The 11,128-nt window shown below is 31.8% G+C and overlaps 1 protein-coding gene across 2 annotated transcripts; it reads left to right on the plus strand.

The window, feature by feature from the left end:
- Positions 1–4,575: 4,575 nt before the first annotated feature.
- Positions 4,576–7,866, plus strand: LOC104599905 (Glutaredoxin family protein). 2 transcript variants are annotated; one of them, XM_010262651.3, is made up of 5 exons: positions 4,576–4,686; positions 4,759–4,963; positions 6,834–6,907; positions 7,480–7,578; positions 7,690–7,866. In XM_010262651.3, exons 2-5 carry the CDS (start codon positions 4,809–4,811, stop codon positions 7,761–7,763), a joined length of 402 nt encoding a protein of 133 aa, XP_010260953.1. In that variant the 5' UTR covers positions 4,576–4,686; positions 4,759–4,808; the 3' UTR covers positions 7,764–7,866. The 2 variants fall into 2 exon arrangements, with proteins under 2 accessions (XP_010260953.1, XP_088745190.1); XM_088889064.1 differs by lacking the exon at positions 4,576–4,686 and having other exon boundaries at positions 4,718–4,963.
- Positions 7,867–11,128: the final 3,262 nt, after the last annotated feature.

Below are 11,128 nucleotides of genomic sequence, written 5' to 3' on the forward strand. Positions count from 1 at the left end.
GAAGACAAATAAAGTACAAACATTTATTTAAGAAACAAAAGCTATACCAAACACATACTAAAAAACAAACAAACAAATATTTCAATAAATATTTGTTCAAAAAATAGTACCCAATCAGATTCATTTGTAACGAATTATTAATTATCAAATAAATACAAAGTAATTAAATAGTAAAAACATTCTCATATCAGTCGATTTCTGATAAATTGATAATAAATTTGTTTGGTAATGATTTTTAGCAATGATTTTTTATTTTATGAAAACTACCTTCTTTATGTTATCCAAAAAGGTTGAAATCGGCCTTAAAAGAGGAATAGGAAAAATTTATAGTGATTTTAGATTTTCATAAATATTATCTTAGCAATTTATCAAACAACTAATTCATTAACAATTCATCTATAATTCGATAAAATTGGAAATGTTATCAAACATTACCTAATGGAAAGTCACGAGCTTGTCGGTTCTCGGTTCACAATTCTCCCTCCCTCCCTCTCTCTCTCTCTCTATAATAATAATAATAATAATAATAATAAAATTAGACGGTCCATGTGTCAGCATGTCTCTCTTTTGAGAGAAGCTATTTATCTATTTTATCCATTTTTGCATTTTTTCTTATTTTCTTTTGTTTTAAAATATAAAACAATGATCGTTCCTTATCTTGATTAGATTAATAAAATTGCACACTATTAGAGAGAGTCATTTGGGTTTTCCAAGGCCTCTTATTTTAATGCATGTTATTATTACATGTAAGAGGGAGAGAGAGAGAGTAGTAATAATATAAATCAAATAATATAACTAGGTTGAGGTTAAACAATCAAAAAATTATTAATTTAAAAATTCAATAAACTTTCACTAAAAATAAATATTAACAAAACTTAGTCAATATTAAAATGTGTTTCAATTCCACTTAAAAGACAAACTTAATAAACACTAATAAAAATAAGAAATTTAAATATAAAAATATTAATTGATTAGTTTAATAATATTATTAGATAACTTTGTATTAATGCATTTTTAATTAATTAATAATTTTTATGAGTTGAGACCTTTATTGTGCATATTGAACTCATTAAAAATGATAAAATTAATGAAAATTTAAAATGTGGAACCTGTTTTATTAATAGTATTTTATTACAAAAATTAATCATATGCAAAAATTACTAAATAATAATGAAAAATACCAACAATTAATTAAAAATCCAGAAAATTCTGAAAAACATAAGAATAACTAAAATACTAAAAATAATTAAAAAATAATGAAAATTAACAATATTTTATATTGATAAGGGTATTTACTAAAAAAAATAAAAGTACAATTAATAGTATTTTATTATTAAAAAATATCAAAAATTAATAAAAACACCCAAACTATAAATTATTGAAAATTAGTTGTATTTTTTATTAACTACAATATTTATTTAGTTATTTAATTTATTTTTAATGAAAGCAAATGCAAATTAATTTTGTAGTGACTAATATGCAAAAATAAATGCTGAAAATACTGAAAATTATTGAAAAATACTCATATGCAAAAATTTCTGAATAATAATGAATAAAAACCAAAAATTAATTAAAAATCCAAAAATTTTGAAAAACCTAAAGCTTAATTAAAACACTAAAAATAATGAAAAATTAAATTAATTATATTTTATTGCAAAAAATATTGAATAATAATGAAAATAATGTATTTTAATTATTAATAGTAATATAATTAACAATAATTATTTTTATACTGTAATTAGCAGTAATTATAATTTAAGCTATAAATAGCAGAAAATTACATTTAATTACCAAAAAGTTATATTTAATTACTAGAAAATTACATTTAATTAATTTTAGCCAAAAAATTAGCAGTATTTTTGAAAATATTATAATATCTAGAAATTACTATATTTTAAATAATACAGTAATTTAATAATTAATAATAATAAGTAACAAAATGTTTATAACTTAACCTAACTAGAATAGATATATAACTTTGCAGGTTCAAGCAACTATTTTTTTTTTAGTTAGGTCTAGCTGAGATATGCACCATGCTCTCACATTATCAAGGATCATTAGATTTGGAGTCTAATTGGGTATCAAACTTTTAGAGTCCAATGATGTCTTTAGCGGATAGGGCCACCCCTAATAAGCTCAACTTGGAAGTTACATGCATATATGGTATAATATTTAAATAACAAATTTTATATTAATATACATAGTAATGTTATATATATTTTTTATACTAGACTAGAATTAAATAAAAATTTAAATTTGTAAAAAATCATAATTTTATAATGGGATAATAGAAGATAAGGGCAACTTTTTGCCCTTAATATCAATAAAAATACTATTTTTATATAATAACTAAAATGGGTTTTTTTTGGGAAAATATCAAATAAAGGTAGTGTCACCGTTGATTGTCTTCCTCTGCCTCACCTGCTTCAATGGCGTAGGAGGGGGCAGAGGAGGTGTTCTCATGGATTGCCCAGGTGGGAAAGAAGGTAGAGGAGGAAAACGACCAACAATGTCGACTTCCCTTTCAAACAAGGGTAGTGTCATTGTTGATTGTCTTCCTCTGCCTTTGTGTAAGTCTTTTGGCGACCGTAAACTTCAGGGCTTGATATTAAGACATATTCACTAAAATGTAGGGGATTAACCACAACAAACGAGAAACAGGGCTTGGGAAAAAATTTGAGCTAAGAAAACAAGAAAATAAATCATTTCAATCGGGCCCTAGCTATCTACACATCTCAACTTCCATTAACATTGAAATGGAAATACCCATAAATCAAGGCTATACTATACTACACACCCCACTCTATCTTGCGCACATGAAGAAGAAACCTAGAATACATGCGAACCCAGTAGAACTACTGACATTGGAGGAAGTACCGGTGTGCCACGATTGTTTGCATCTGAAGCACATATCTATAAATTGTAGGCCATCGTCGTGAGGAGGTTCGTGAACATGAAGACAATCAATAGTGACATTGCCCTTGTTTGAAAGGGCAATCAATACTGTTGGTCGTCTTCCTCCTCTGCCTTCTTTCCCGCTTGGGTAGTTCATGGGAATGCCTCCTCTGCCTCCTCTTGCGCCATTGAAGCAGGTGAATAGAGAGGCAGAGGAGGGAGGGAGACGAGCAACTGCCCTTTTTTGATATTTTTCCAATAAAAGTTACCCTATTTTGATTATTATATAAAGATATTACTTTTTATTGATATTAAGGGCAAAAAATTACCCTTATCTGCTAGAATCCCTTTTATAATTAACACGAGCCTCTTTATCAACAAAAAATGTGCAAGCCTGAGCCCGAGCTCGGCCTGACCATTAAGCCTAGATCTTGAGCCCAAGCCCAACCCTTTTATAAAGCCCAAAGCTTGAGCCCGAGCTCAAAGCCCGATCTTTACACAAAATGTCTTATTTTTCAATATACTTTTATAAACTAATATTATATTAATTTAGTAATAATTTAATAATTTAATAAAATAATTTATATTTCCTAATAGTAAATTGATATTTATTAAGAATTTAAGAGGCATATATATTATATTTATTATATATAACATAAGTACGTTTTTATATATGTAATAGTATCGAGCTAGGCTCGAGGCTGGGCCGGGCTTATTTGAAAAAGCTCAAGCTCGAGCATACGGGCTTGAAAGTTTGTCCAAGCCTGAAAAATAACAGGTCAGATCGAGTCGAGCCATCAGGCTACCCGACCCATGAATAGGTCTAATTGTATACATCAAAAATCATATGAAATAAAAATTTAAACATCTTTTTCAATTTTAAAAAATAGACCTCTCATAGCTTGGCCCTGCTTGTGGTTTGGCCTGGCCCAAGGCTCGGCCCATGGACCAGCCTGGCCCACAGCATGGCATGGGCTGGTGTGGGCTTGGGTCGTGGGCTGTGCCGAATTGACCCCCCAAATTATCCTAGGGGAGGGAGGCACGAAACAACTTGCATGGGCCCGTGCGTGCTTGGGCCGCGGGCTGTGTCGTGTTGGCTCAACATGACATGATTTACACTTCTACTTGAACCCACTCAATATTGGGGATGGGGCAGGGAAATTCGAGAATTCCCCATCATTGATGAGGAGTAGGGTGCCTTGCTCCTAAACTCGCCTGACATTGAGGAGTGTTTGCCTTGCCTTGAACCCGCCTAACATTGGGGATTGGGCGAGAATGGGGTAGAGTGCCCTGCCTTGAACCCACCCCATTGTCATTCCTATATAATTGTTAATTACTAGTGAAATTAATAAAAATGTTAGATTTTGTAATTATTTTTATTTATTTAAAGTATTCAAAATTTCATTTAAAAATAATAACAATTATTAAAATTACTATAAACTATTAATAAAACTAAATTTACTAAAAAATATTTATTCATATTAAATTAACAATAATTATTTTCTATAAATCAACATTAAATGAAAATTACAATTATTGAAATTTTAAATATTATCAATAACTTTGAATACTTTTAGTTAATTAACAATAAATTTTAATTATTAATTTAATATTAATTAATAATAAATAAATTTATTAAAATTTTCATGTTTTTCCGTAAATCGCACGGACCCCCGCTAGTTATCCCAAAAAAACCAACAACCAGCTCCAGGGTTTTGTTTGCTGTCGGTGTTCCGCACGTCGATTTGACCATTCTGGAACGAGCGAACGAGCCCAAGAAGATTAGAGCTGGTATTAAGCGTTGAATACTTGGATTAGTATAAAGTGGCTCCACATGATATCTCTTTTCACTTTGTTATTTAGGTATATAGAACAAGAACGAGCAGACTGTGTTTGGATCTGAAATTTTGAAGATGGGGAGGAGGACGATGATGAATAGTGGCGTTGCCATGATATCCGTGCTGGTAGCTTCTCTCTACACCTCTGCAGCTTTGTCTTCGCCTGATGCCTTCGTCAAGAAAACCATCTCTTCCCATTCCATCGTCATCTTCTCCAAGTCTTACTGCCCGTAATCTCTCTCTCTCTCTCTTTCATATCTAAACATGTTATTCACTTTACTGTAGAATGCTTGCTTTGAAATCATTTTGTTAAGAAATTTTAAGGCTTTCTAATGAATTAATTTTCGTCGGCTGCCCTTGAATTTTCTCACCCCGTTCGAATTCAGATCGCTACAGTTGAGTTGTTGAGAATACTTCTTAGAGATCAAAATACAACCTCTTGTGATAAACTGATAATTTCCAGCATTTTCTTTTTCTGATGGGAAAGGAATTTTTTCTCCTTTAGGGAGCGAGTGGGTGGTTCACCCTAGTAATGTCGATAATGCAATTGGGATCCTAGGCTTTGATAGATAAACCGCAAATTATCTAAGTTGTGAGCTAACTCATTTGCAGACCTAGGAATGTAAACAAAGTTAGCTTGCCCGATCTCCTTTATAAGAACCCGTGCATCATGGGTGATAGGTTTTACGTCCCATGTAGCCTTCTTGCTCTGGTACTTCATCAGGTTTATCATATTTAAATTATCCCTAATAATTGTGGCAGAGGCTGGTTTTAACTCCATTGCTAAAGTGAGAGCTTCAGTTATTCCCCCAGACTTATGTAATTTCAGCAGAAAGACTAGTCGGTGGCTATGCGGTAACCCCTCAACTTTTTTAGACTTGGTCCATCCATGTACATGCTGCGCTGCCTGTGATAATACTATTTTCTGCAGGAGAATAGACAAGCTAGTCAGAGTTTATTTCAATGGGTTTCCCTTAATAGCATTTACAGAGTATTGTGTTTTGGATCCACAACAATGTCTATAAAATCTGCCAGATAACGGTAGTCATATGGCTGAACCTGGTAAGTGGAAACTGAGATTTCATCCTCTTTTTCGACTTTCTGTAGGCAATCAGAGATGAAAGCAAGGGCAGATTGAGAAATATTTTGCCTGGGGCATCTTTACCCATAAAGCATTCTTTGTTTGAACTAGTCAGCGAATTTTTGCAAGTAGAGCCATTGTCATGTGTCTGGAGATTCGAACACCCAGGGCCCCCATTTCTTTTGGTTGATAAATAGTTTTTCCCAGGATTTCAGATGCATTCTTTTCTTACCTGCATTGTCTCCACTAGAAATTCCTCATGGGTTCATCTATCTTAGAATATGTTTTCTATGGGAACTAGAACATAGACATTCTGTAAGTCAGTATACCTATTTCGACCTAGATGGTAACAAGCTTTCTTGCTTGCTTCCTACTTGCAACCCTTAAATCTCCTTTGGACTTGCACTACCATTGGTTCAAAGGCGGAATCTTAGATTTCCCAATGAAGAGAGAACCTAAATATTTATCCTTTTGTGCAATCCACTTCACTCTTGGACTTCATGTGGTGATCCTTCAAGTTCCAAGTTGAGCTTGCAAATTTCAGTTCAAGTAAATTCTGGATTCCTAGGGATTTATGTCCTGGTCAAAGCTCTTTCAAAGTCTTTACACACCTCTTTAACTTGTTGTACCTCCATCATATTTGTTCTTTTGAAATGACATTCTGGTTACCATTGATTATGCTGCATCTATATTGAAAGCTCCCAATAGTTTCCATGTCATATAAATCTCTTTGTTTCTCAGCTCCTAACTTTTTGCTACTATTGTTGATTATTTCACTGAGCTAATTATTTTTTGGGTTGTTGCTATTAAATTCAGTACCAAATTATAGTTAATTTTTCTTATTAAGATGTAACATTTGGATGGATGGTGAAATATATCTGATGAAGACATTATCAGTCTTATGATATATATATGCATGCCTCTCCCAATTTTGCAATTACTGGCTCTAACTAAATGAGATATGGTCCCAAGCCATAAAATTGTAATTGTTGTTCACCATTAGTTGTGGTAATGTGCAGGTACTGTAAGCGGGCAAAAGCTGTTTTCAAAGAATTGAACCAGGTCCCCTATGTGGTTGAACTAGACCAGAGAGGTTTGTTCACATCTAGCTTATAGGATCATTTGGATTTTGGAGTGCTTAAGCTGCATCTGTTTTAACTAATAAGCATAACATGCATTCTGGATTTATTTGGCAAATCAATAGTATTCATCTCCACACTACAACAACTTGTGTTGAACTTAGTTGCTAGAGCAGAGTGTGAGAACAATGGAACAACCTAACAGAGTATGATAACAATGGCAAATGAATGGACAGGATAAATTCTTGTCCATCCAATTTTATGTATTTTCTAGTTTATTTTAGTATTGCTGATTGCATTTTGGATTCTATAGATGAGAGTCCATAGATCTATCCAGCCTTCTTTCAACAGAGATTATATGGCTGTTGATAATATCATTCTTCTGAGTTCTGAAAGAAATACAAGTGTGCTTGATCGAGCTAATTCCTCTCTCTCTAATTGAAAGGTTGTCCAAATGGGGTCAGATGTTAACTCAGCTAATTACAAATGTACTTGATGGAGCTAATTCCTATTTCTCCAATTGAAAGGTTGTCCATATCACCATATGAATTCAGATGTTAACTTAGCTAATTTATGTGCTCTACAGATGATGGCCAAGATATACAGGATGCCTTGAAGGAGATAATAGGGAGGCGTACTGTACCCCAGGTGTTTATTAACGGAAAACATCTAGGTGGCTCAGATGGTAATTTTCTTGACTTTTTTCTTCCTTTGGTTCATTTTGACCTACCATGTATAAAGTGATATTGTTTTTCTAAGAACTTTACTCCAGACCTAATTGATAATCTGATTTCAGATACTGTTGAAGCATATGAAAGTGGAAAATTGGCTGAGCTCCTGGGTATTGAAGATTATGATGATGATCTTTGAGCCAAGATAATGAGACCAATTGTCAAACTTTATACCATGCTTATTATGTAACTCTTCCTCAGACATGCAGGGTAGAAAGTAATTTAATGTTTTTTGAGCATCACCATAGCCTTTGATATGCTGAGATATTTCTTTTTCTTATGAAAGGGTCATGGTATATGGTAGAATTTCCTTCCCCGCTTCATACTGTAGTTAGAGAATTGGTTCTTTTGATATTAAAGAGAGTGCATTGGATATTATTAAGCAACATCATCAATTCTAGCTGTAAAGTTGCTGCCTATTTATTTAGGTAATCTAGAAGAAACTGTAAGAGAAGACAAGGAGAAAGGAATGAATGGAATGGGTGCAACTCTGTCGTAAATGTTGTTGTGGGACAGTTCAGGGGTCTTGTCCTCGTGATATCATAGTATTAACCCATATTCATTGGGGTTAAGGGAGTCCACTCTCTTGCTTGATTAAAGGAACATGATAGAAGGAAAGCACCCAGAGGGGACTGATGAAATAAGCATCTATCTTGCCCTAAAAAAAGAAAAAAAGAAAAAAAATATCGAAGTCAATTGGGCTATATTTGGTTTGAAGGAAAAAGTAGGAATTAGGAAAAGGAAGGAAAAAGTAGGAATTAGGAAAAGGTAGGGAAACCTATAAAGGTTTGTAAAAGTTTCCCTACCTTTACCTACTTTTTTCCTCTAAACCAAACACAACCTTAGTGATAACTATCTCCACTGGGGTTAACCGATCGGTTAAGGGACTCGAATCTCTTTATTAATGAAAGCATGATGGGAGGAAAGTGCCCAGGGGAGACTAGGGGTGCTGGTTAACCGATTGATTTAGTTAAAAAACTGTAGTATCAATTAGGCTGCTTGGTTTTCGGATTTAGTATCAATTAGGCTGCTTGGCTTTTGGATTTTTAAGAGTGGAGAAATGTAAAGAGAATGAAAACTAAAACGAACAAAAAAGTTTCATTTCTTCATTTTTTTCAGATCGTTTAAAAATATAGAGCAAAACATATAGTATCAAATATTAGACATGAATGAAGAGTGAACAACCTAACAAAATCAAGCCTTCTCTTGTTTGATTCTTCTCTCAACTTAATTTTTGGCATAACTGGAACTCTTTTGTGAATGGTGTATATATTAGTATCTCCAATCAATCCCACCAAGTAAGCGTTGTGGCCTCTTGCAGCATTGTAATGGCATTGTCCCAAACCTCATGAAAGCTTGGGCGATCTCACAAACCAGTCATAGGAGAGGAAGCTTTTATATCAAGAGCTTGGTGTTTTTAATCTTGCCTTTTTGGTTTCCTCAAGAGCCATAGTTCTAAGCCTGAACATATGGAAAATATGGGTTTTTTTTCTCACTCTTGTCACCACCGCTGCCCGCTGGAACTATTTACCCAAAAACCTTTCAAGTGAGTTTCGGTGGTAGAGATGAGAGAATTCACTCCTATAGACATGAGAAATTAAGAAATAGAGTGTTGGTGTTTCATAGGGATAGTAAATGACGAATGGACAACTAATTAACTTTTTGATTAAATAATTATGCTTACTTTTTGGACTGTTTAGGTATGATAAATTGACGGCCTATGAAGTGGTATGATAGTCTATTATTATAATCTATTATTGGTAAAACATATGCATATCATATATACTGGTTGATTATCAGTTTTTTCTATATTAATTGAAAGGGAACTAAAAATCATTTTTTTACAAAAAAAAAAAAATCTAAAATGAAACTGAGTTGCTCAGTTCCATTAACCAAAATTTTCAATTTGGTTTATTAGGTTTGGTTCAGTTTATATTAATTGAAAGAGAACGTTTTTTTTTGATAAATATAAGCCATTTCAATTTATAAGAACGGAATTTTAATAAAAGATTCAAACTCCAAGGAACTGGTGTTATTCAAATAGTTTAGATATGGATATAGATACTTATAAATATGGGAGAAAGATATAGAAACACTTGGATATACTAGGAAAATGCATATAAATCTTATATTAATAACATTAAATTTAAAATAAATTATCTACTAAAAATGTATAAACACATGAGAAGTGCAATTATCACTCTAGTTCAATTCTTATAATTATAATTTTCAATTTGTATTAAATTTTTAAGAAATTTATTTGTTTAATATTTTTATATAAATAAACTATTTTTTTCAAATAGTAAATATGTTTTTATTTTTAACATATAATTGTTTTATTTTACATATATATACCTATAAAAATATAAATAATTTAAAATAGATAAAATAAATTATTTTTTTAATTTCAGTTTTTATTAAAATTTCGAGGGAAATTAAATATTAAATTATTCATTACATTTTTTTTTATTGTTATATAAATAATATCTCTAGATTTTCACGTATTAAATCTGTTTTAATATTTAACATTTAAAATAAAACATATAAATAATTTAAAATAGATAAAATAAGTTAATTTTTATAATTTTCAATTTTATTAAATATTTGAAAATATTATCTTAAATTACTTATTTCAGTTTTTATAATTACACTTTTCAATTTTCAAATTTCAATCTTACGTTATTTATTTCAGTTTTTCTAATTAAATCTTCAATATACGATTTCACCAAACTAGGCACAGATAATACCCTTCTATATTATTAGTTTGCATTAGACCATATCACAATATCCTCCAATAAGACTATCACGTCCATGATTTCATAAGACACTTTTTTTTTTTTTTACTGTTTTTTTTAACAGGCTACACAAACCGCCTAGGGGGTATCCCAAACTATATTATTAATGATTGATATTGACGCTGTACTCCATGAACCTGAAAACTTGTTCATGACCATAGAATTTTCATTATATTTGAAATTTGATTCATCAATTTTGTGACATTTCACGAGTGATTTTTCGCAAGCTTTGAGTGTATTGTTATTGCCAGCTTTTCAAATCAGCATTTACTTACTACTCACACAACTGTGTTGTAAGGTTCATTCCCAATTCCCAGTTGTTATTTGTTGTGAGGCTGGCATGAATAGCATTATTAAGGGGTTAGTAATTGATTTATTTGGTTGAAATTTTAAATAAAAATTCAAAATATTGAAAAACCAAGCATCTGTTGGTGTTGCTCCAGCATTATAGGAAAAAAAGTGATACAAAAAATAGCCATCTGTTTAAAACCATTTTTCCATAAAAAATAATGTTGTAAACCACGCTTTGAAAATCAGGAAGGCATGGTTTGAAGCAATGTCAAATTTACCATTTAAAAAGTTGTTCTTCCTCCAGAACAAAATACTACCAAGCAGTACAAGAAGGCACTGCTCCAAGCCACACATCAGCGGCTGCAGCATCGATGCCAAACACATACCAAACTTACTGATATGAAAACTTTTTGTTCAA

The sequence above is a fragment of the Nelumbo nucifera genome, chromosome 5, assembly GCF_055504915.1.
Source record: "Nelumbo nucifera cultivar China Antique chromosome 5, China Antique-T2T, whole genome shotgun sequence".
NCBI classification, from domain to species: domain Eukaryota; kingdom Viridiplantae; phylum Streptophyta; class Magnoliopsida; order Proteales; family Nelumbonaceae; genus Nelumbo; species Nelumbo nucifera.

Excerpts from the sequence above, each read along its gene's own strand:
- LOC104599905 (XM_010262651.3), top strand. The coding sequence starts at position 4,809 with ATGGGGAGGAGGACGATGATGAATAGTGGCGTTGCCATGATATCCGTG. Across the intron at positions 6,908-7,479 it reads GGTTGAACTAGACCAGAGAG|ATGATGGCCAAGATATACAG; the intron begins GTTTGTTCACAT and ends TGTGCTCTACAG. Across the intron at positions 7,579-7,689 it reads ACATCTAGGTGGCTCAGATG|ATACTGTTGAAGCATATGAA; the intron begins GTAATTTTCTTG and ends ATCTGATTTCAG.